This window comes from Euprymna scolopes, chromosome 10, assembly GCF_053919585.1.
Source record: "Euprymna scolopes isolate OS-2025 chromosome 10, ASM5391958v1, whole genome shotgun sequence".
NCBI classification, from domain to species: domain Eukaryota; kingdom Metazoa; phylum Mollusca; class Cephalopoda; order Sepiida; family Sepiolidae; genus Euprymna; species Euprymna scolopes.
Window position 1 is genome coordinate 15,863,981 of NC_136491.1, and position 27,514 is coordinate 15,891,494.

The 27,514-nt window shown below is 33.1% G+C and overlaps 1 protein-coding gene across 10 annotated transcripts in view; it reads right to left on the reverse strand.

Annotated features, from left to right (window-relative positions):
• The window catches only part of LOC145285814 (RNA pseudouridylate synthase domain-containing protein 1-like), a 79,311-nt gene that overhangs the window by 3,740 nt on the left and 48,057 nt on the right, over positions 1–27,514 (reverse strand). For all 10 annotated transcript variants that reach the window (XM_080134231.1, XM_080134226.1, XM_080134227.1 and 7 more), the window contains 2 exons: positions 22,207–22,330; positions 15,917–16,121 (listed from right to left, as the gene is read on the reverse strand). In XM_080134231.1, coding sequence (XP_079990357.1) covers positions 15,917–16,121; positions 22,207–22,330 — 329 coding nt within the window. The remainder of the gene's footprint in view (positions 1–15,916; positions 16,122–22,206; positions 22,331–27,514) is intronic.

Here is a 27,514-nt window from a genome sequence, read left to right on the forward strand (position 1 = left end):
GATAATATAAAGCTCTTTGTAAAAACAAATGGAACATTCTCTGGTAATTGTCAATGTTTATATAAGTTTATAAATTTCACTTGTTAATGGTGCCTGCCTGACTGAATGGTATTACGAATTCTTATTACGAATGCAAACAGAAATAATAACAACACATTTATGAGTTACAACTGCACATTAAAACACATATGCCCTGAATTCCGTACATCTTGCTGAAGTAGAAAGTATGGTGAGACTCTTTCAAACCCGGAAATATACAGACGAACGAACAGCATATAAAAATAACAAAGACACGACACACAATGGTAACTTTCAAAGTTAAATTTTATTACAAAACAATAAACTGTGATAGGGAGGAGTGGATAAGATAAAAAAAAAAAAAAAAGAGTTATAAAGATGGGGAAGGGGTATCTTTATCTACTATCTGAAAATGCCAACGAGAAACATATCAATACAAAAAATATATCAGTCCAAACAAAATGATTGCAAAATGAACCCATTTACTTAATACATGAGAGATGTTTATAAATACACTTACAGTTTTTATTTTTATTTCCTCCTCTGCTTTTATGGGGAATTTAACCACCGTTTTGTTCGCTTCGGACGACAGTTTGTAACATGCGATATTCTTATATAGTATCCATCCAATGTTTTGGTTATTCTTGGAATATCATGTCTCTTGTGTTCATGGAATTAGCATTCTGTATTTCGATGACGCCAGCTTGTTCTCCCAAGCATTATCTCTTTTCTTTCGTTGTTGAGTGGGGGGGTCTCGACATCGCTTCATTCTCTGTCGTTTGGTGGAGTAGTGGAAAATTTTCCACCTCCGCTTGACGCGACGCCTCGGCGGGATCTGTTGTGTACCAAAAAGTCTCTTTTCCTCTCTCTCTCTCTTCTCTATACATTTTTTATCCCTCTCTTTTCTTTCTTTGTTGCTTAGCAACTAGCAGGGGTCATAAAGTGTGTTTCGTTGACCGGGTCATTTGCCAACCTGCTAGCCTGTGTGCTAAATGTCTTTCTCACCTCTCCCTCTGTCTTCTTTACTGTCTCTTTCACTCTCTCGGAAATCATGTTCATTTTGCCTCGGTGATAAAATATTAAAATGACAAAAAAATGATACATTTCTTGTCAGCCTAAAATTAAATATTTAAATTTCCATTTAAATACATAATCCAATTTAAGGATTAGTCACAATAGCTAGAATGGTTAGAATCGCCAACTGTTAACTAGATAGTGGTAAGTTCAATAGTGACTTGAACCTATCTAGCCACAATAAGGAGCTTTTTTTCTTTTTTTTTTTTTACACAGGCATCACATTATCAAGGCCAAGAGACCACTCGCGGATAAGGGTTAAAGGGTGTACAGAAGAAATTGGACAATATAGTAATCATTAGTAATGAAAATTCAGTAAATTTGATAACTTATATGGAACGGCTCATCAAGAACTTATTTATGTTAGACTTGAACACAACCATATTGTAGTCAGCCGAAAAGCAGGAAAGGCGTGCAATTCTAAGAAAGAAGCTTTGTTCATGGAATCTACATTTAGACACAGCTAAAGAGTGGGGGGAATTATTGATAGTGTTTTCAGCTAAACGAGTGTTTCTTGTGAAAGCTTGGCGAAGGGGATCATAGACTGAAACTCAGTCGAACACTTTCCATGAAAATAATGATACATCAGAGACAAACTCGCAACATCTCTTCTGTGAGATAGAGGTTGCAGGGAAGAGAAAAGAACATGTGATATATAGGAAAATAGCCTGTCTGTGAATGATTATATATAGTCAGCCTGACAAATTCTCATTAAGATAAAACGCAGAAAACTCTGCGTAAATATATAAATATTTACATATTTATAAATAAATATTTTCATAACTTAAAGGCTAGCTCTACTCACACATTGAGAACTGTTGAAGTAAATATTGAAAATAGATACAAATAATCTTATGTAGGTACATGAAATAATATCTATCTCTCTCATATATGTTTCTCTGAAGTTTTTAATTATTTAAAAATAAAAAATAAAACAAAACTTTTAATCCCAAGTCCTTTATTGGAAAGCTCCTTTGCTTTTAAGTTAATTAATCTCTTGCAATCACTCCCAAGAATTTACAATAATTTTAATAGTATTATAGGGATTATCAGTTATTTACTATGAAAAACTGTTTTGAGGATTATATAGACATTGATTCCAGGTTAAAAATATCCACAATAAAAAAAAACATTGAATTTCAATGAGGTTGTTGATAGTGTTCAATTAAAAGCGCAAGATATTATTTTATTCAATTTAGGAAAATAAAATTACCATAAGTCGCTGTAATAAATTTACTGTTTCAGTCTTAAAAGACATCATCAGGTGACAATAAACCTCTACTTTTACTCGAGGCCAGTCAGTTAATGAAAATGAAAACAAAGTAGAAAAAAATAGAAAGAGAAAGAATGAAAAGAAAAAAGTTTTAAGATAAGGTCTCCAATACTTTTCTTTTTTCTATTTTTTCTACTTTTTTTTGCTTTTTAGTTTCATTTTCATTAAATGACTGGCTTCGAGTAAGACCAGAGGTTTCTTGTCACCTGATCATGTCTTTTAAGACCGAAATAGTAAGTTTATTGTAGTGACTTATGGTAATTTTGCTTATCTAAATTGAATGAAATAATAGATATATTGTCAAGGATGAGAGTTCATATAGAAACTTTGTTTTAATTTGAATAAAATAAAATACATATCAAGTGCGATTGAAAGCCAAATCACAACGTAATATTACGAAAATAAACAAATATTTTACTTATTTGAAATTTATCATAAATATATTTCAGAGGTATACTCCATCTTCAGTGCGTTGTTTTGTTTCTTTTTTCCTCTTCTTCTTCCTTTCCATGTTGTAAAGTTGGAGAAAGAAGTCTGTTTGCAAAGAGCTGTGCGTTGTATTTAGCGGTTGTATTTTTAAATGTTTGAACTGTGCGTAGGCAACGTGAGAATTTTATTTTATTCAAATTAAAACGACGTTTCTATAGGAACTCCCATCCTTGACGTTATTTTTGCGTTGCCTACGCACAGTTCAAACATTTCAAAATACAACTGCTAGATACAACGTGCGGCTCTTTACAAACAGACTTCTTTCTCCAAATTTACAACATGGCAAGGAAGAAGAAGAGGAAAAAAAAACAAAACACACTGAAGATGGAGTATATCTCTGAAATATATTTGTGACAAATTTAAAACAAGTAAAATATTTGTTTATTTTCCTAATATTACGTTGTGACTTGGTTACAAGTGCACTTGATGCATATTTTATTTTAATAGATATATTGTTGTATCTATGTAGCAAGATTTGAAACTGGGACCACAATGGTTGGTGTTCGGTGCTCCAGCAAATGAGCAAATTAAATCTATTACTGGAAATAGTGGGAGAAATTATATTGAATTTAAATTAAATTATTCATTTATTTACATGTTTTGCAATAGTGATAATCAAAAGTACTCGGTTCTTTTAAACAAAAGTATTGTTTTTACACTAAGTGGAAACCATCACTTCCTTACCCAATAATAATTCCATAATGGAATATATATATATATATATATATATATATATATATATATATATATATATATATATATATATACTAGCAGTTCAGCCCGGTCCTATGTACTGTTCAAAACTTTATGTACATATGTATATATATATATATATATATATATTAAAAAGTTTGACTCATGTCCAGGTAATCTACATCTAAAATTTCAAGTGTTTAGACACAAAATTGGCTGAGGAGTTTGGTAGAGTCTGCAAAGGTCAACTCTTTCAACTTTGACCATCTTGGCAGCCAAATTTTCACCCCAAAACTGATTAAAAAGCTTGCTGCATGTCTGAATACCCTTTATGTAAAATTTTAAATGTTTAGACTAAAACTTGGCTGAGTAATTTGGTAGAGACTGCAGAGGTCAAATTTTTTTAAACTTTAACCCCAATTTTGACCCCTTAACATTTATTGTTTTGAGCTCAAATCAAATTAAAAAGTTTGATCCATATCCCAGTAACCTACATCTAAAATTTCAAATGTTTAGACTCAGAATTGGTAGAGGAGTTTGGTAGAGTTTTTAAAGACCAAATCGATGAACTTTGATTCCTTGACAGCTAAATTTCTGGCCAAAAAACCGATTAAAAAGATTTTCCCAAATCTCAATACCCCTAATGTCAAATCTCGAGTCTGTAGACTAAAAATTGACAGAATGGTTTGGCAGGGAAATGTACACACAGAGACAATTGCATTTTTATATATATACAAGCAGTTCAGCCCAGCTTTGCTCGGGCTCTATGTACTGTTCATAACTTTATGTGCATATATATATATATATTAAAAAGTTTGACTTATGTCCAGGTAATCTACATCTAAAATTTTAAGTGTTTAGACACAAAATTGGCCAAGGAGTTTGGTAGAGTCTGCAAAGGTCAACTCTTTCAACTTTGACCTCTTGGTAGCCAAATTTTCACCCCAAAACTAATTAAAAAGCTTGCTGCATGTCTGAATACCCTTGATATAAAATTTCAAATGTTTAGACCAAAAATTGGCTGAATAGTTTACTAGAGACCGCGAAGGTAAAATCTTTTGAACTTTGACCCTTTGATAATCAAATTTTCGGCCAAAAACTGATTAAAAAGCTTGCCCTATGTCTGAATACACTTTATGTAAAATTTCAAATGTTTAGACTAAAAATTCGCTGAGAGGTCAAATTTTTTTAAACTTTGATCCCAATTTTGACCCCTTAACATTTATTGTTTTGGCTCAAATCAAGTTAAAAAATTTGATCCATATCCAAGGAACCTACATCTAAAATTTCAAGTGTTTAGACCCAAAATTGGCAGAAGAGTTTGGTAAACTTTTCAAAGATTAAATTATTGAACTTTGACCCCTTGACAGCCAAATTTCTGGCTGAAAGGTGATTAAAAAGATTTCCCCAAATCTCAATACCCCTTATGTCAAATCTCGAGTCTCTAGACTGAAAATTATAGAGTAATTTGGTAGGGAAATGTAGACACACAGACAATTTCACTTTTATAGATATATAAATAGCTATAATATGTAGGCACATGTTTTGCTATCTTTATGGTATATATATATATATATATATATATATATATATATATATTTTTTTTTTTTTTTTTACATGGGGATCACCACTTATCAAGGTCCGGAAGCCACTCAGGGATAAGGGTTATTTTGTGTACAATAATCAATGGGATAATATCGTAGTAATAGTTGGTATTGGAGATTTGATAAAGTGTCTTACTTAAGGGGCGATTAATCAGGAATTTGCTTATGTTGGACTTGAAGACATCCAAGTTGTAGCCAGGTGGGAAACATGCAAACGGAAGAGAATTCCACAGGCATGCACTTCTCAGAAAAAAGCTATGTTCATGGAATCTACATTTTGATTTAGGTACAGATAAAGAGTGAGGGAAATTACTGACAGTGGTTTTAGCTAGATGGGTGTTTATCATGAAGGATTGGCGAGGGGGACCAGAGATTGGAGCTCGGACGAGCACTTGCCATGGAAATAACGATAAAACAAAGACAGACTCGCAACGTCTCTTCTGTGGGAGAGAGGTTGCAGGGAAGAGAAGAGAGCATCCTCCACCAAGCCACGAAGTATTTTGTACTTTGTCAAGGCAGGATAGGCTGTTTTTTGAATATATATATATATATATATATATATTGTAATGATTTTGGTATATGCAGGGAATAGATAAACATAGTGGAGTATATATATGTGTGTGTGTGTGTTAATGTCTGTGTGTGTTTCCTATAGAAAAAAAGGTTAGAGATGCTACATAAAAACTAATATTTTTGTGTAGAATATTCTGAGGATGACAACGAAAATGGTCTCAAATTTCTTAGTGTCCCTCCTTCCCTAAGAGAGCTATAGAGACAGAAAGAAACCTACTAAAACTTCAAATATATCCTATTTTTGATGAAATGTATATCATATGTATAAAATTTCTCCAGGGAAAACAATGACAGTAATCCCAAATTGCTATGTGACCCTTAATGTGCCAAATCTGTACATTCCCGCTTTAAGTGACCCATGGGGGTAGAACCTCTTTAAAACTCCTAAATATGTATGTCCAATTTTAATGAAACTTAAACCATGTCTTCTACTTTAAGAAAGGAGTCTTTAAAGTTTTTGAATGGGAGGCGGGATACATTGACTTTTTTTTAGGATTATGCAGGTCAAAATAAAAAATAAAAAAGACTTGGTCAAAATAAAAAATAAAAAAAGACTTGGTCAAAATAATAAAAAAAAAAGACTTGGTCAAAATAAAAAAAAGACTTGGTCAACAAAAAAAAAAAAAGACTTGGTCAAAAAAAAAAAAAAAGACTTGGTCAAAATAAAAAAAAAAGACTTGGTCAAAATAAAAAAAAAAGACTTGGTCAAAATAAAAAAAAAAGATTTGGACATGTTTTTTACTGTTTTGCTTATTATTAACTTTGCTTTTTAGTGAAAATGGTTCTCCCAAACCTCATTCTTTTAATCATTTCCTGAAAAAAAACAAAAAAGAAAAACCACCACACTATTTTCATACATTTCCATTTTAAAAATATTTCCTAAATATTTTTACACTTTCAATAATAACTCTGTAGGCCGGATTAAAGACTTTGGCAGGCCAGATCTGGCCTTAGAGCCGTAGTTTGGATACCCATGCTTAAAGACATTAATTCAAAGAGTTTTCCAAAATTTCAGTTCTTACGACTATGTTAAAGGGGCAAGAAGAAAGTTCATACGGGATTTTTATTTTTGATTTCAAATAAGTTTTCGTTATAATACATTTACTTTATATATCATTTTAAAGAGCGTTTTTCGTTTTATCTAATTGTTTCAATTTTAAAATAATTATGTCTTCTTTTCAGAACATTGAATAGAAGATGGAAAAAAAGCAAATTTGCACAATTTTCTTATTTCAATTCAAGCGAGGCCGAAAACCTGCTGAAATAGCTCATGATATCAACAAAGCATTTAGCCCAGGCACCACTACTAAATGCAATGCATAATGGCGGTTTAAAAAATTTCATGAAGATGATGAGCATAGTGGTCGGTCATCAAATGTTAACAACGATCAATAAAGAGCCTTAGTCGAAGCCAATCCACACACAAGAACTTGCTTCTAAATTAGACGTAACATATACAACGATTTTCAACCTCTTGACAGAGATTGGAAAGAAAAAAAAAAAAACTTGATAAATGGGTGCCTCACAAATTGAATGACATCGAAAAGAAATGATATTATGAAGTACAATCAACTTTCTGTACGAAAAATGCTTCAAAAGCCTAAACGATATTAAAAACGCCTTCAGCGACTTCATCGCCACCAGAACGCAAGATTTTTTACCTTACTGGCATAAATATACTTGTTTTGCGTTGAATCTGATGGTGCTTATTTTGATCAATAAATTTTTGTTTGAGCTGAGATATGTTCATCTGAATTTAAAAGTTTAAAATCATAAGAACTTTCTCATCCACATAATAGAAAGCAGTCAAAATTAATGTAAAATAGTGTTATGGATATAGTGGAAAACGATATAGTGTTACTCATTAAATCCTTAGCAATGTCAGGTCTTCCTGCCAGTATATATATATATATATATATATATATATATATATATATATCATCATCGGCGGTCACTCGTGTCCGAGTAAGACTGTCCTCCGTTGTGGCTTCTGTGGGTCCTCAGGTGAGCATAGAGTCCAATCCTAGACCCAATTTGTCTTGTGCAATTTGGGCAGATAAAGGTAGTGGTGGTGGGGTGGGGTTGGGTGTGTCTGGTTAATAATCTGTCCTTTCTGTGCTTGCGTTTATCCTCAGCAGCTTGATTTAGGTCACTATTATAAAGCGCAGCACCTTTGTGGACAGCGCTCCTCCATGCCAACCTGCTCCCAGCCACGTCCTCCCATGTCTCAAGGTCCATGTGAAACCGCTTTAGATTTGCTTTGATGCTGTCCTTATACCTCATCTTTTGGCCACCCTGGGCACGCTTTCCCTCAACAAGCTGAGAGTAGAAAATCTGTTTAAAGAGGCGGACATCCGGCATTCGGACAACATGACCAGTCCATCTGAGCTGGCGTTGAACAACAGTAGCGGTGATAGTGGGAATGTCAGCCTCACTCAGGATGCTGGTGTTGGTGCGTCGGTCCTTCCAACTAATTCTGAGGATTTTTCGGAGGCATCTTTGGTGGTACGTCTCCAGGGTTTTTACGTGCCTCCTGTATGTGGTCCAGGTCTCCGATCCATAGAGAAGAGTGGGCAGCACTATATATATAATTATTATATATATAATTTAAGGTTAAGAATATTCAAAGATAAAAACCAATGAATTTAACAAGATTTATATAAGAGTGCTCAATAGTAAAAAGAGCAAGATATATTTTTCATTTATATTTAAATAAAGCATTTTAATATTGCTACGCAATTCTTATAATGTTTATGAATAAATAAAGATTTCATCAGGCGATGTTGCTTTTAAGAAAGACAAGTCCTCAATGAAATGGAGAAAAAACGAATTTTACAAAAATTACAATTTGAAAAAGTCACATGGTCTCTCTAATGACGGAAAAATAAAAATAAAATAAAATATAAAAATAAAATAAAAGGATGAAAGATAAAAATAAAGTAAAATATGATACAATTTAATTTATAAAATTCACTATGCCTGTATGTCTGCCTCCATTTTTTCAAAGCGCATCTCTTCCGAGATGCAAGGTCACAGAGCGGTGCAAGGTGGTTTAAATGATTGCATTTTTTTGTGAACCATTGTTTTATGGGTTTTAACTATTAAGGGTCAAAATTGAAAAAAAATGGAAACTTGGTAGGTGTAAATCGACTTAAAGTGCTCTTGTATGCATGTGCAATTATGCGTTTATACATTAAATTCGGTTCATTTTTAACTATTTCTTATCCATTTGACGATAGCTCAAACAGTAAAAACTAAGGCTGGAGCACAAGATGTTTTGGTTTCGATTATAGCTGCTGCCACCCAAGTCAATTTTTTTCTTTTGAGATCACTACTATATATGGGGTACAATATGATAATAAATAGAAAATTGGCTAAATAATAATAAATACGAATAACTCTGCATGAATTAAAATACCATATTTAAGCATATTTTATAACTGGGCAATGCCGGGCACCCTGCTAGTATAATATATAATTAAAACAAAGAAACAAAACAAACAAAAGCAAATTCAAAAGACAAAAAACAAAAAAGGAGAAACAAAAGAAAATATATATACTCCATCTATTAATAGTTGTAGTACAGCATTCATTATAAGCGGGTGAACCGACTTCCACCAAAGGAGAAAGTGACAAGTGAATATTAAATTCACAATCCCCAGTCGCCTGTAATATTTGGTGCATTTTTGGTCAGGGAGCCAATATCTTCAGACAGCCTGATCTGGTAGCACCAGATGCACTAACAGGTATTACCACTGAGCCAAAGTGAACCTAGTAACTAAGGGGCAACTCCATATTCCCCACAGCCCCCAAATGGGGCCTCACTAATGAATGTCTTTTAAGGTCATACACAGGACCAATACTCCACCTATTACATCTGTGGAAATATATTACATGAATATAATGCATCAATGAAATTAAGTATGAGATATGGAGCTCTCTAGAAAGAATAGCTAACAAGAGAAGGGCGCCATTAAACATCAAAGAAACTTGGTTAAAAATTGTATAATTATCATACAACTTCAAATATTTAAAAATTCAAGTTTCACTAATATATGCATGCATAAAAAATACATACAAAATACACATAGAATATATGCAGGAATTAAAGAAAAGAAAAATTTGTATATTGCATTAATAAAAAAATTGGTTTGTGAAATTAATTGTATGCATTAATAAAAATGAATATGAATTGAAGCTCTCTCCCCACCACCACCACCACCACCACCATCTTTAGTGTCTGTTTTTCATGCTGATGTGCATTAGATGAGCCCTAAGTACTTTAGCTAATGCTGCTGCTGCTAATGATGATGATGATAACAATTAGTGTATATTTCAGCGTATAAGACGATCCTTAAAGTTAAAAAATCATCTTTAAAAACCAATATTTCATAAGATACCAGGTGTTGCAATCTCTAGCCTACATTAAACAAACATGGTTTTGTGATCTAGCAGTCGTCTTATACAACCGATATATGATAAATTTATTAAAATTTGCTTCAATTTTGTACCTTGTCTTATCTGACGGTTGCCTTATACACCAAAATATATGGTAGCTAAAAAAAAAGTACTGGAATTTCCACATGGTTGTTATCATCATCAGCTTTTTTAATCAATCTGTATGATTTGCAGTAAATAATAATAATCAAAATAATGTTTTGAAATAAATATCTGTTAGAATCAATACTATTATTCAGAAAGAAAAAAATACGTTTTCGGCACTTCTGCATGTCAGTGACATATTAGCAATAGAGACAAGTTATCGACACCTGTTCTTCGAAAGAGAACTGATGTCTAACGGCCACTATGTGAACCTCAAATATAAACAAGTGTTTACGATAACGCAGAAATATATAATAACAAAATAAATAACACAAAAATATTAGAATCGAAACATTTATTGTATAAAAAAATGTATCAAAATATAATTTTAATGTATTAATATAATTTCTTTTGAATGAGTGATTCATAATTGAAAATAAAATAATAAATATGAAAAAAAGACAAAACATTTATAGATTGTTTTTAGAATTTTTTTTTTTTACGGTTAGGTTGTATGAAAATGTAACAAAATTTAATTTTAAAAACATTTATAGAGATTTAAGAATAATTTTTTTTTGTACAGAAATATTGTATCAAATGTAACAAAATATAATTTTAGTTCGCATGCACTTTTAGAAAAGGAAGAGTTATCGACCCCTGTTCTTTGGCTGACAAGTGACATCTGCTGGCGGTTCTTGAAGCTAAAATACATACATTCGCCTCATGTCACTGACATGCAGAAGTGCCACGTTTTCTTCTTCCATGAAAATAATTTCCATTGTCAGCTAAATGTTCTTGAAACGAATATGCCTCTTATTTATTTAAAATTGTAACAATTTAATATTTTTTTAAAAACTAAATATTCTCTGTCTTTTTACCATAAAAACAATTGTCATCGTCAGCTAAATAGTCTTAAAATAAATAAAACTAATATGTCTATTTTTATTTATTTAAAATTGTAACAATTTAATTCTTTTTAAAAACAATAAATATCCATCTTCTCACGGTAAAAATAATTGTTGGCTAACTGTTCTTCATATCAATAAAACGAAAGTTACTTTCTAAAATGTTTTTATTTAAAACTGTACTATTTTTAGGCAACAGGATGACATAATTTGATTTTGGAACTAATAATTTATAGACTAGCCTGGGTGCCCTGCACTGCTCAGGTGTTTGGAGGTGTGTGTTGAGCAAAAAAAAAAAAAAATGTGATAGTAGGCAAGCAGGCTCGAACCCATAACGCAAAAGCGGAAAAGGAAGTAAAAGAAAACCTGACGCGATCGGAAGTTTGGAACGTTAAAATTAGGCAAAGTCAATCCAACCGATATGATGACTTGCAAAAATGGCTTGCAAAAAATCGACTGCTCCTTGTAGAAAATTGCCCAGTTGAGGGTGAAGGAATTAATTTTTTGGGCCAATATTTCAATATTTATTGTCAGAGATGTTGAGCTTTAAAATGATACCGATCTTGTGAAAATCCGTTGCTTCTGTCGAAAGTTTTAGGGAGACATACATACATTTAAACAGACAGGTGAGATTTATATAATAGACTAGTGAGGGGTACCCAGCGTTGCCCGGGTGTTTGGAGATGTGTGTGGTTTTGGGTAAATCAAAACTTTCGGGGGGGGGGGGGTTAAAATAAAAAAAAAGTTTTGGTAGGTAAGTATGAGGATCGAACCCGAACCCTTGAGACAAAGTTGGAAATTAAAGTGTGAAAAAAAACGAGTGCAACGTTAACCATTGGGCCACCGCAAGATGCTAATGGAAACACGTTTGAATTTATTTAATTACTTGGATTTGGCAGGTGCACATTTAAATGACTTAATGAGGTCAACTTTTGACTGCGGGTTAGTGCAGAACGCTTTTTCTTTTTTTTTTTCCCAAGATGTTGGGGGTAGGGGGAAAGAGCTCCACTTGTCCAAATTGAATAGCAATTGTCTTCTGATATAAGGAAATAATATTTCCACATTGATCAAAGCTGATTGCTTTCGGACATTTCCGGCGATCGAGACCGGAAAAATACAGCCAGAATTAGTGTTGTTTTATTATAGAAAAAAGCCTATCCACATGCGGCGAGCGACAAATGTTGAATATTTATCTTTCCGAAGTCGAGCAAATTAAATAGACAGGCAAGCTCCGTTGTTAACTCAGAGATATTATGATTTATATATGATATAAAAAGTTTTAAGAAGTTGTGAATCGACTGACCGCTTCTCTGAAAAAAGCCTTTTGTAGACATACAGAAAAAGCGAACACACATACATACATTTTCGCTTTTATATTTATAGACTAGCGGGGGTACCTGGCATTGCCCGGGTGTTTGTAGGTGTGTGTTTTGGGAGGATGGGTAGATCAAAAAAGAAAAAAAAAAGTTTCGGTAGGAAGGTAGGCTCGAAAACAAATATTAAAAAAAAAACAAACAAAAGCAAAAAAAAAGCATTGAAAAAAGTTTCTTGTAGGTGTGTGTGTTGGAGGGGGGGGCTTAGATCCAAATCCTATATTAAACTTCTTTTGAAAAATCAGAAAAACAAAAAAAAAAACAACGAACATGTAAAAAGAAGAAAAAGTAAAATAAAAAAAAAAGTTTTGTTAGGTAGGTAGGATCGAACCCGGAATGTTGAGGTGAAAAACTTGGTAAGTTAAATTACCCACTCGCCCACGAAAGGAAAGTAACTGAAACCAATTTCAATTTAACATTTATAAATGTCAGGTGCATGGCAAATCTAATTAGGTCAAAGGAAATTAAATTCTGCACTTAAAAGAACTATCTCGCAGTTAAAATTGAATTTGTTTTTTACCCAACTTTGTCTGGTTTTGCTTCCCCAACGTGTTTGGGATAACCAGCACCCCCTTTATTAAGGGAATGTCCAAATAAAAGCAATTGTCTGATATGACGTTGTAAACCGACATTGATCAAACGTCAATTTGCTTTCTGGACAACCGCTGATTCAGGTTTAGTTTCGCTTTTTTATACTGAAAAGCGAAATGAACAGTTGACGATCGAAAAAAATCTCGAAAATAGCATGGAAAAGTCGAGCAAATTAAAGATAGATACGACCCCCATTCTTAACTCGTAGGTATTATGATTTAGACAGTATATAAAAAGTTTTAAGGACTGAGCCGACCGAGCGTCCCGTGGAAAAAAGCCTTTTGCGGACATACACAAAAAGTGCACACACACACACTAACACACACTTTTTGCTTTTATATATATATATATATATATATTTATATATATATATATATATATATTTATATATATATATATATATATATATATATATATATATATATAGATGGGTAAAGTCATGATGGTTTACCTTAGCGACATCCGATTAATCACCAATCATCATCTTTGCTGAATGGAGGATCTCATTTATTTTTAATGTGTGTGAAAGGTGATAACGTATGTACAAACATGAAATGCTTTAGTGTCTTGTAGTAGTAGTAAAAAAATACAAGTGAATAATCAAACAAAAGAGGATTTTTGAAAACCAAGAAAACAAATTTTAACAAAACAAAAAAAAAAAATGGAAAGAAAGACAAAAAAACAGAACAACTTTCTCTTTTTACCATCTTCCATTTTTTTTTTACCAGAATGCAACTATACTATGTTGATTTTTTTATAGTCAATTTCTTGCATTATGAATTAAATTAATCTAAAAGTTAATTTAAATCTTTTTGTTTTAATAAATAATAGAATAAACATTTAAAATTTTTTAATAAAATCCAAATGATTTTCTATGAAAATTTACACTGTTATTTTTTATTAACCAAATATGAATTTGATTATGAATTTTTTTAGAGAAAAGCTATTAATCAAAATGATCGTGTATTGAGTCTAAATATTTTTTATTAATATTTAAATGTAGGTAGTAATTGTCTGTATTTTTGTGACAATAACAACCAAGATGAGGAAGTCAGTCCGACAATCTCAATCAATTTAAATGTAGGTGTATAAAAATAAGATTACAACTTGAAATTTCCATGTAAGGTTAGAATTTAGTGGAGTAGAATTTTCCATTAAAAGTCAGAGGGAGCAAGATCTGGACTATAGGAAGGGTGAGGAACTGTCTTGATGTCCATCTTGATTAAATAGTCTGTGACAAGGATGGAGTTGTGGACTGGTGCATTCACGCAAATCTTCAGTATCCTCAGTTCCTTGTGAATAATTGTGTGTACAGTCCCCATATTAACATCAAACTGGGCACTTATTGTCTCTATAGGCACACAACCGTCCTTATCCATGAAATTCTTTATTTGGTCAATCAACTCTGGTGTTCTGACTTCCTTACTCCTACACCTCTCATCATCTCTCACAGACTCCCTGCCTTCCTTGAATCTCTTATGCCACTCAAAAACTGATGCGCAATTCATGCAAGAGTAATCTGAAGTATTTCATACGTTTTTGTGGCATTTTTTCCAAGTTTAAAACAGAATTTTATGGCATATAGTTCTTCTAAAGTGTCCTCACATCCAGATTGCATTTTTTAAATTCACCAGCTGTGACAATTAGGCTTTAGTAGGGTGTATTCCAATTCCTGCTGTAGCAGTTCATTTGAATCTTAAATCATAAAAATTGGTTAGTCATTTCATAAGATGTATAACAATAACATACTAAATTTTCTAAGACAATTTCAAATGTCTGTACAAAAGTCTGGAAACTTATTGAAGGCACCTCATATGTCACAGACTGGAAGTTGCTAATGTGATGTAGTGAATGAGTAGTGCAAATCTTTCTCTTTTTATTGAATCAGCAGTGTGTAACATAGCGCATATGGTGCACATGTGAGAAAATCAGCAGCTACTGTAGGATAGCTGACTAGCAAAAATATTAGCAGCAGCAGCCATCTTAGCACATATTCAAATTAAACAAGTGTGCGCACACTGATGTCACGGGAACAAGAAGTAGAGAAAATAAAAATAAAAATACAGCATGTGGTTGAGCAAAGGAAGCGATCGGACATGTTTTGACTGGCATGCGAGAAGAGAGAAAATGTGACGCGTGGTCGAAAAAGCGGAAAGGCAAGTGATGATAAAGACTTATGCTTGAAAGAGCGTATTCGATGTGTGAGTGATATTTTGAAAAACAGTGAAGTGCGTTGTTGGAAATTACTGGAATAAATGCTTTTTGTATTCACTTAGAAAAAATGCTGAACTGTATTCTTTTATATCTTTCCTTGTTTGTTTGTTTCTACGACAGTACCAGACAACATGCGGGTCCAAGTGGTTGAAATGTAACGACACGGTTAAAATGTGACAGTCATATTTCAAGTTGTTAGGTATTTGGATAGCTGCTTCTACACACCATTACATGTGACTGCAGAGACCAATATGTAAGCCGCAAATTTGCTGAGATATTGACACACTTCCAGCTGATACCTTTTGGCAGGTTTTTCAGTCTTTCAATCTTCAAAATGTAGCTTGTATTTGAATTTGTTGCCATAGCACAGTGACTTTTTCAGATTGGCATATCAAAAATCATAGCATAGAGATTGGTTGATTTTACATCGCAGAACTTGAACATGTCTTTTGTGCAGTCTTAAGAAAAATGTGAATTTATTTGTGCACAAAATTTTTTATTTTAGTCGATTACTGCATAAAGATAAAGTGAATGTTTAGAAAGAAAAAAGATGAGAAACAATTTTACCTGTTTTTGGAATAAGTAACAATTTTGATGCCGGTTCCGAATCAAAAGTTCCATGTTCAAGTCGAATCATGTGAGTTAAACATGGACGCGCATTCAAACAACCTTTCGTGCCTGACACGCACATCTTGTTGAAATCGGTTACGAAACTGTCTTTCCCAATGCTGACATCAGTATAACGTTCATCGAACGAGACATGACCGCGAACCTGAATGTTGATCAGCATAAATAAAGTATAAATCATTAGAATCGTGTAAAGAATGGCTAAAATTTCAAAGCAAAACATGTAAAGTGTGTAGATTTGCTTAATCTGCTATGTTTTTGCATAATAAAAGCTATAATCCAGATTCCAAAGAGAGGCTTAGATCTGATGGTCTCAGAGGAAGATTAAATCTGGACAGTATAGGGAGATGTGTGCAGAAAAGTAGACTTTGCAGGTATGATAAAATTGAAAAAAAAAAAAAAATGGATGAGGATTCTTGACCTAATACGGGTAGTACAGTTGAGGTAGCAGGGGGGAGTTGGCAAGGAAAGGCCAAAGAAAAACTTAAGTGATAAAAATGAACTTGAGAAAAAGGAAGATAAATAAAAGCAAGGTGAGAGATAGGTTAGTTTGGAAGTAACTTTCTTAAAGTCGTCGAACACACACCAGCATATACATATATGAATATTAAATCGAACGATGATGATTTTCTTTTACTGTTTTGTCCCCCCCCCCAAACAATGCACAGTGCCATTAAGTCATAAAGGGCTACTATTTGAAACCAGATTTGCAGGGATACTATGTACGGAGTTAGACAGTGCGACATTTGTTCACATTACACTTGAACTTCTTTATGTGAGTACGGTCAGGGAAGTAGGAGCCTGAGAGAGAATTCCAAAATCTATCAGTTTAAAAGAAGAAGCTGTTTGAACAGAAGGCTTTACGGTATCTAGGGATCTCTACAGAAGGGGTGGGATTTTGCTTGTCAGGTTTCTCGGGGGGGGGTATTTATGTTGAGGAGGTACTAGTGCTTTGAGTTTGTCTGAGCACTTACCATTAAAATATTTGTAAAACAGGCACAGAAATGCCACATTTCGATGATGGGACAGAGGTTGGAGTTTGGCTGACAGTGCGAGTATGATGGACAGCAACAACAACATATCAAAATGTTAAAAGAAAGGCAATAGTTAATCAATAAATTGTTAATAGAGTTTGCTTTAAGTTATTAATAGATTTTATATTTTAAAAATATTGTTAAACTTTATTCAAAATAATTTCAGTATGTAGGGTTTTCATATGCACAAAAGAAATAGGTTAGTTTTAAAATCAATTTCTAAAAGTTGTCCAACACATGCCAGCATGTAAAACAAACGTTAAACTGAATATGATGACGATACTTAGGGGATGATGATTGGTTAGTAGATGTAGAATAATATGATGAGGATACTTAGGGGATGATGATTGGTTAGTAGATGTAGAATAATATGATGAGGATACTTAGGGAATGATGATTGGTTAGTAGATGTAGAATAATATGATGAGGATACTTAGGGGATGATGATTGGTTAGATGTAGAACAATCAAAATAGAAGGTTCAGTTCACAGGGAAGACCAAGGAAAACATAGCAATAGAAGATTAGAATAGACTTGAGAAAATGAAGGATAAATAAGGACCTGACCAGAGATAGGTTAGTTGGAATGGATGTTAAACTGGATGATGATGATAATGATGGTGATGATGATGAACAAAAACAACAACATATCAGAATGCTAAAAGAAAGGGGCAATAGATAATCAATAAATTGATAATACAGTTTGTTTTAAATCAGTAATAAACTTTATTTAAAAATATTATTAAACTTTATTTAAAATAATTTCAATATGTAAGTGATGCCAATAATTTTCTCACCTTGCACTTATATCAAAACCAGTGCAAGAAGCACAAGACAATGGAGATGGATGAAAACCCAGATGCGGATCTGGATAGCGAAACTATTAAGACTGTCAGAAGATTTTGTTACCTTGGTGATATCATTAGAGTACAGGGTAGAGAAGGTTCTAGTGTGATTACAAGAATTAAGAATGGATGAAATAAGTTCAGAGAACTTGTGCCATTATTGACCAGCAGAGCGTTACCATTGTTGACTAAGAGAAGAGTCTATCAGACATTTGTACACAGTGTAATGATGTATAAAAGTACCATCTGTCCATTGAAAATTGAGGACATGCGTTGCATGGAGAGAAGTGATATGGGAATGATACGATAGCTGTGTAATGTGAGTTTTAAAGTCAGGCTTAGTTCTGATCACCTTTGGAGTCTGGCCAGTATAGAGAGATGTGTGCAGAACGAGAGTTTGAGGGTATGATCATGCTGAAAGACTGGATGAGATTTCTTAGGTTAGTAGATGTAAAACAGTTGAGGTAGCAGGGTAAATTGGCAGGAAAACATGGAAGGAATGGACTTGTGCTGTTTCTTATTTTATTTTTCTAAGACACACACACATTAAAATTTATAAATTAATTTGCGTGGGAATTACAGCATTCACCCACACCAAACCTCTTGGGTAAAAAAGCAGGATGCTTGAGAAATGGCTGACGTAGCTGAAAGCACATTTTTTTGTCAAAAATATGAATTTTTGACCAATCAGGGCTTGATTTAAAAACCTTATTTTTGCAAGCGTCTGGGAGCCGCTAAAGAAATATAAAAGGCATTGAGAACTTCTCTCGTCAGAGAGAGAGAGAGATAACCGACACCAACAGCCACGTTCACCAAGTGAAATTCAGTAACTGAAATGACAGCTTTTCTTGCACGTCGAAGAACATTACTTGACTCTCTCCTTCTCTCACTTCGTCACAACACGTAGTCGGACTCTTTCTCTCATGCTCTCAAGTCTTCACCTTCTTCCTCCCTTCTTTCTTTCATATTGACTGCCACCTTGGTGCACACTAAAAAGAACTTTCTTTTCTTTTAACGAAAATAAACAAAAGTTTATTTTACATTATTTGGTAATGTATTTCTTTTTATTAATTTATTTCCAGGGATTTATGCAAGTCTCCAACAGAGTTGAGAAAAAGAGGGATAAATAAAAAAAGACCTGGTCAGAGATAAGTTAGTTCGGAAGTCAATTTCTAAATGGCAATATATAAAATGGATGTAAAACTGAATGATGATGATTAAAAAATAAGTCATGAATAGTTTTACTTTTAATTTAAAAAACAGGTATCAATATGACTCCTGATATATGTTAGGTACAAACATTGTAATCTATTGGGAGGTGACGGAGATCAAGTGGATAACGGCACGGGCTGACAACCTAGATGTTCCAAGTGCAAATCCAGTTCATTCCACCAAAAATCACCTTCACTTCAGATGTTGGCAACCTTCTTGTGGTCCCTCCTGTAAGTATCCCATTTCTTTCAAGAAATAATTCTGACTAGAAAAATATCGGGGAAACCAATGCCAACAATAGAATCTTTGAGTTCATATGATGATGATGGTGATGATTGTACTCAGTTGTAACATGTATGTGTGTATGAATGATTAATACGTGTCTTATTTGTATTGTTTCTTTAACCATGATGGATGAAAGATAAAGAAACTACATTTGCCGGTAAATGTGCATTTTAGGTGCGTAAACTTTTAGTCTTAAAAAAGCTATTTTTAGTAGTATTTTTAATAATAATAATAATAATAATAATAATGAAGCTTTTCATGGTTTTATTTAAGTCTAATAATGTTGTACCTAAAGGAAAAAAGAAGCCTTTATAGTTTTATATGTCTGATAATTAAAAAACATGGCCACCAATGTGTAACATAATGTGTTGTACATTGGGTCTAATAATAAATTATAAATAATAATAAAAAATTAAGCTTTTTATGGTTTTATTTTAGTTTTTATGTCTAATAATATGTTTTACCCCCCACCCCTCCAATTGCTTTCGATGGTTTCAGTTAAGTCTAATAATTTATGCACCGGAAACGCACATTTACCCATTTATCTTATGTCCTTATTTCGGAGAAGTTATTATACATAGCTAGAAAATAATTCTTAATTAAAAGAAATTGTTTAACATATGTTGTAAGAAAAGAATTTCCATTGTTTTTGCATTGTTTTTCTTTATTTTTAAACAATTTGTTCAAACAAATTAGTGATTCATTAAAAATTAAGAATATTTACGAGTTAGTGACCCTCAAAACTATGTAATAGTAATGATTCTAGAATTTAATGATTTTTACAATGTAATAATTCTCCAAACATTAATGATCCTAAAATTAAAAAAAAATTATTTCACAAATCAAAATGTTATAATTCGGTATTGTACAGACATTCAAAAATGAAAATATCGAAAAAAGTTTATATTGTACGTATCCGTTTTGGACTGAAGATCTCCGAAAAAATTTTCATTTAATTTGATCGAGTAGTTTTCTTTTTACAGCGGAAAAACATGTTCTTATGAGAGCGCGTTGAAGTCAGCCATTGTGAAATTTGCTGAACACGCCACGAGGAGATAACTCCATGTAAAGCGCCGATACTCCCTCCCCATCTTTAATTCTAGCTTTTCTTCCTAAAAATTGAACCTTTTGCTCGGTATCATAACAAATTGTTTTTTCGCTATAAAAAAAAAAAAAAAAAAAACTACTTGATGAAATTAAGTGAAATTTTTTTTCAGAAAACTTTGTTCCATAACATGCAATATAACCATCTCCCTGGAAAATTTCATCAGTATGCCTTGTATTTAAGAATTCAGGTGATCGCTCATCCCCCTCTCAGTACAGGCCAATAAGTCTCCTGTGCGTCATGAGTAAGTTGCTGGAATCTGTGTTAAATACAGAAGTAATCAACCATCTCAACAAAAATAACCTTCTTAGTGACACTCAATATGGTTTCCGTTCTACTAGATCTACAGCAGATGTGCTAACAGTTATATCTCATAGGATTAGCAAATCTCTCGATGGAGGCAACCTTTCTAGGGCAATTGCTCTTGACATATCTAAGGCCTTTGATAGGGTATGGCATAAAGGTTTACTTCATAAGATCTCTAGCTATGGTATAGCTGGAAATGTCTTCTCAATTATTAAATGATTTCTTTTTGATAGGTTCATAAGAGTAGTAGTTGAGGGGCAAAAATCAGAAGCTCACAGTATTAATGCCAGTGTCCCTCAGGGGTCCATCCTGGGCCCAACTCTTTTCCTGATCTACATTAATGATCTTCCAAATCACATCCTTACATCATTTGTAGACATTTATGCTGATGACACTACCATTTATGGTAGCACATCTAAGACAGTAAACGACCAAGTTCTCTCCAATTCTCTCTCCTCTGATCTTGAGCACGTAGTACAATGGGGTAAGGAGTGGCTGGTTACTTTTAATGCATCTAAAACCAAGCTTCTCTCTTTACATCATCAACATTCTGATCCACATCTGGCATCAATTGAAATGAATGGCTCTCGTCTTCAGGAGGCCTCAAGTTTTGACAAGCTTCTGGGCTTGACCATTACTCCTGATCTTAAATGGAACACGTACACCAAATCTGTTGCCAAGGCCGCTGGAAAAATGGTGGGATCTTTCTATCGATCCGGTAGATATCTCACTGCTGATGCTATTCTCTATCTATATAAGAGCCAGGTACGTCCAAGGATGGAATACTGTTGCCACATCTGGGCAGGAGCTGCTAGAAAGGACTTGTCCTGCCTTGATAGAGTTCAAAATAGACTTCGTAGCCTCATAGGAGATGTCCTTTTCTCTTCCTTGCAACCTCTATCTCACAGAAGAGATGTTGCGAGTTTGTCTCTGATGTATCGTTATTTTCATGGAAAGTGTTCAACTGAGCTTCAATCTATGGTCCCCCCTCGCCAAACTTTCACAAGAAACACTCGTCTAGCTGTAAACACTATCAATAATTCCCCCCACTCTTTATCTGTGCCTAAACCTAAACGTAGATTCCATGAACAAAGCTTCTTTCTTAGAACTGCACGCCTGTGGAATTGTCTTCCGTTTTCCTGCTTTCCGGCTGTCTATAATATGGTTGTCTTCAAGTCTAACGTAAATAAGTTCTTGATGAGCCGTTCCATATAAGTTATCAAATGTACCAAATTTTCATTACTAATGATTACTATATTGTCCAATTTCTACTGTACACTCTTTAACCCTTATCCTTGAGTGGCCTCTTGGCCTTGATAATGTGGTGATGCCTATGTAAAAAAAAAACCAAAAAAAAACCCCCTTTTTTTTTCGATATTTTCATTTTTTAATGTCTCGACTAAACTGTAAAAGTACTAACAACGCAAAAACCATATAAATCTTACCAAAGCAATATAATGTTTTGTTACTTCATGTTTCACAAATGCCGACTGCATTTTTCGTGCTGCTTTCTTGTTAAGAGCTAAACAAAGTGCGCCACTGGTTGCATAATCCAAACGATGAGTAAACCTTAACAAAATCAAAAAAGAAAGAAAGGTTCTTATTTACAATTCGACTTAATTAAAACAAAAAAAAATACAGAAAAATCTTTATAATGTACATACTCGTCACAGAACGAAAATATCATATTCCAAAAATCATATAAATTGATAAAAGTAGTTTTTTTTACCTAAGAAAATCAAAATTCACAATTTTTAATGTTTAATTATTTTGAATACAAACAAAATCTTAGTAGTCAAATTAAGTTATTGCCCTTGAATTTTAACATATTCTAAAACAACACAGCGGCTCTCGTCTCATTTGTCATAAAATTTTATTTTCTTAGTTAAAAAAAACCCTACATGATCAATTTATGTGATTCATGGAATATGACATTTTCGTTTCATGATGGGTACATACATCATAAAGATTTGTCTGTATTTTTGTTTTTTTTAATTAAGTTGAATTCTAAATAAAAAGGAAGTTGTATTTAGAAATCGTCTAGCATAAAACCTATCAAAGATTGAAAGACTTATTTATCTATGGATCGATTTGAAATCATTTTTCTTAGGCATTTTCTTTTGGGCATGTATAAGTTGCCTATGATATTTGTTTGCAATTTTTATACTTTTTTGCTTTTGTTGTCAAGTGTTATCGTCATGAAAATGATACACTAGATGTGTAATGTGAGTTTTAAAGTCAGGTTTAGTTCTGATCACCTTCAGAGTCTGGCCAGTATAGAGAGATGTGTGCAGAACAAGAGAGTTTGAGGGTATATATTGAAAGACTGGATGAAAGTTCTTAGGTTAGTAGATGTAAAGCTATTTTTAATAGTATTTTTTTTTAATAATGATGATGATGATGATCATCATCATAATAATAATAATAATAATGGTGGTGGTGGTGGTAGTGAAGCTTTTTATGGTTTTATTTAATGTGTTTTACCAAAAACAAAAAGAAGCTTTTTATAGTTTTTTATAAGTCTAATAATAAAAAAAATAGCCGCCAATGTATTACATAAAACTCAAATGACCTTGTAATGGATGTTGTAATGCAACATCCGGTTACGACTTCCGGTTGCGCATGCGTGCATAAACAATTAATCAACGCGACAATAAAATGTATTGTTTTACTGTGTACGTTTTCAGCATCCCAATTGTTTTTTTTTCGCATTTAAATTATCCAAATAAACAATTGTTAATACTTTCTGCATTTTTTTACATCGTTTATTTCCGTATTATGTTTAAGTTATTTTAACGCAATTTTATTACAAATGAATCTACTTTAACCCGTTGACAACCATAAAAGCATTTTACAACGGTGATTTACCCACCACCTTCATTTTTTTAAATTTATTCTCCATTTTATAATACAACTTTCTTAAAAAGCATTCATAAATTTTCTTCTACACTACCAACATAAATAAATAACACTGAAAATATGTTTTTTTTTAATTTGCGTTACAAATAAATAATCAATGCGACAATAAAATGTATTGTTTTACAGTGTACATTTTCAGCATCCCAATTGTTTTTTTTTGCGTTTAAATTAAAAGATATATCAAAATTTGAATTTAACTTTAAGTATTATAGTATCTGTTCAGTGCACATTTACCTATAAGTATGGCAAACTACTTATAATTCAATGGCTGTAAGTTTTATTTTTCAAAAATAAACAATTATAAACAGAGCGATTCATAGAAATCTATCTATATTCTTTTTTCGTTTTAATATACTTTCATAGAAATGTTTGTTATGTCACAAAAAATTATTTTCTTTACGTCACAAGTATCCCACTCATACATTAATTCCATAGCTAACATACTGACCCAATGGGTCACGGGTAGTCTAGTAATAAATTATAAATAATAATAATAATAATAATAATAATAATAATAATAATAATAATAATAATAATAATTATGATGATGATGATGATGAAGCTTTTTATGGTTTTATTTAAGTCATCTATTAATTTTATACCTTTTTGCTTTGCTTTTATTGTTAAGTTTTGTCTTCATGAGAAAAGTGATTACATTTTCATTCTTTCTTTGGAGAAGAATTGATTTTGAACAATTATCAACTGCCACATTTCTAGAAGAGACAGAATTCCCTTGAATCTTAGCCGAAAAGATAAATGAATTCAGATTTCAAACTTTTTCAGCATCAGCAGGAGCATCGTAGAAAAATCAGAAAGGAATCAAAAGATTTGACTACAAGATAAAAATATTAGAGAAAAAAAAAATGCATGATCGACCCAATTTCTTCCTTAGGTTGAATACAAATTGCTGGATCCATGTTCTGAGGGAGGTATTGAAACCTTGAATCAACCATGTAGCTGCAGATAGGCTGTACATGTGGCAGCCAAATTCGGCATCCTGCTGTGGTAGAACAAGATGAGAGGATAAATGAGATTCAGAAGTAAAAATCACTGCGTTTTGATTACAATTATTATGAGAGATACTCAAGCTATCAATTGGAATAGCCTGAGCTTAAAAAACCTATGTTTGCAGAGAGGAGTGAACTTGTGGTTTCCTTTTTTGAATGAGTTCAACAAAAGGAAGTTAGTGGAACCACATAAGCATTAGCAACGATTATAAGAACTATGTAACTAAGTAAGGATGACAACCCGCCATATGGTTATTATTAACTGGAAGTTGCTAACAGGTTGTGCCTGTGTGTGTGTGAGCTTCTGCTGTTACCAGAATTTTGAAAATCTGTTTCCTACATTGCCATACCAGCCAGAAGAACCAAGCTTATCATCAGAGAACTTCTTTGCCCACACTTTACATGACATCTGCACCATGAACATCAGAATTGGGAGAGAGTAATGGAGGCCTATGACTGGTTCCAAAGCTGTCTCCAGCCTGTTATCACAGCTAAAGGTTTATTGGGTGAAATCAAAACTAGCCATGAAGACAAACTATTAAAAAACAAAAACAAAAAAACCCTATTTTTTTTCTAAACAAACACTGTCCACAGCCTGTATATCCTTCCAAAAAAAAACATAAGGGGTATTCCAAAAGTAATGCCTCCTATTTTTATTCCGCCCAATCTCTTTCATAAAAGATCAAACTAATATGTTTACTAATCACGTCAATGTTCCAGTGTTAAAGTGCAAAAAGACATGGTAGAGAAAACATGGTTACAATAAATAGGATAATAGTACGTGCTCGACTGAGCTCCAATCTATGGTCCCCCCCCCATCCCCAGTCTGACTTTCACAAAAATACTCATCTACCTAAAACCACTATCAATAATTTCTCCCACTCTTTATCTGTGTCTAAACCTAAACAGATATTCCATGAACAAAGCTTCTTTCTTAGAACTGCACACCTGTGGAACTGTTCTGTTTTCCTGCTTTCCAACTGACTACAATATGATCGTGTTCAAATCCAACATGAACAAGTTCCTGATGAGCCATCCCCTTAAGTAATCCAATTTACCAAATTTCCACTACTAACGATTACTATGATATTTTCCCCATTGACTACTTATCCTCGAGTGGCCTTTGGGCCTTGATAAGTGGTGACTCCTTTGTAAAAAAAAAATTTCATTACCATTATAGAACTAATTAATTGACAAACACTAAAGTCAATCTACAAAAAAAAAAAGTAGCTTTTGGAATTTTCGTAATCTATATAATTAAGTCAGTCAGAGTTTAGATTTTTGTCTTCAATACATTTTTTTCTACACGGTCAATATTTTATTCTCAATAGCCCAGATATGGCAACAATACTCTGTGCATAGACAAAAGACAGCTTTGTAGAGATATAGGATATGGACAGGTGTGAAAAGCCTTCTAGTTTGCAGCAGACTTTGCAGTATCTTTTTTGGATTTGTTCCAGTTCATGTTACCAGTGAATGTTAAGCTAAACAGTTATTATATTGGACTCTTGGATAAGATGCTGTCAGCTATGGTAATTAGTGGTTGGAAAAGATTTCTTATAATTGTTAAAGGAAAGGAACTTTGTCTTAATGGCATTAACTATAATCATCCATTTATGGCTCCATTCCACAGACTTATTATTTCTAAAGATTTAGCTTGGATATATGTGTGTCTAATTTATTGAAAATAGAGCATGCTGTCATCAGCAAATATATCTATCTTGGATGAGACTGCATCGGGGAGGTCGTTTATGAAAGTTGGGAATAATAAAGGTCCAAAGATCACCCCCCCCCCCTCCCCGGGGTACATCCGTGTTGATGTGGAGTTGTTTAGATGTATTGCCATATAGAATAAGCTGGATGTTTCTTTTGTCTGAGAAGTATCTGATTATATTAGATATTCGTCCAGTACAATATATAATAATACTGATACTTCCGTTCAGTCTGAAGAGACAATAGATGCCCCTGTAAGGGTAACTGCGTGTGCAATTGTGAAACAAAGGTTGCACAATCACTACCCACACCTCTTCTGAATCGGCACTGCTTGAGTCCAGTGCCAAGAAGAAGTGCTAGACGACTGGAAACAATGTTGAGATAAGCGGAGAACACATACAGTACCTCGAATTCCCAAATGGTCACCCATTTTAGTACTGACCAGGCTCAATGTTGCTTAACTTTGGTGATCTGACAGGAACCGATATGTCAATGATATAATAATACCATACAAATTAATTTTCATGGACAAAGCTTCAGACCTTGCAAAAGGCTTTGAATAAATATATCAAGTGCTACCACCCTACGTTCACCTGCCTATCCAGTATATGGCATATGTGCTCAGAGATCATGGTTATGATATCCGCAATAGGACAATTTATTCAGAAAGAAGTTTTGCATTTTTGAGGTGGACTATTGTTAGATTGATTAATGATTCAAAAATTTTAGAAATAACAAGAGGAGATTGATGAAGCGATAATTTTGCAGGTCGGTTCTCTATGCAACTTCAAAAAAAAATATAACCAATAGCATTGTATACATTCATTAAACACAAGTTACTATGGTGCAACTTTACTATAGTGTGTGTTTGAAAAAAATGCATTTCAGAGAAAACATTATAATGTACTTATGTGTCATGCTGAAATTAGTATAAATTCTAAAAATTACGAAAAATGGTCCAGTAGAAAAATAATTATAAGTAAAAACAGAATTTTTTAAAATTGCAATTTCACTGTAAATTAACCCTGGATGCTTGAAAGCAGGGGGAGATAACTGTTTTCAAGTCAGCCATCTTGCTTATTCTCAATAACACTACACGCCCCCCCCTTTTTTT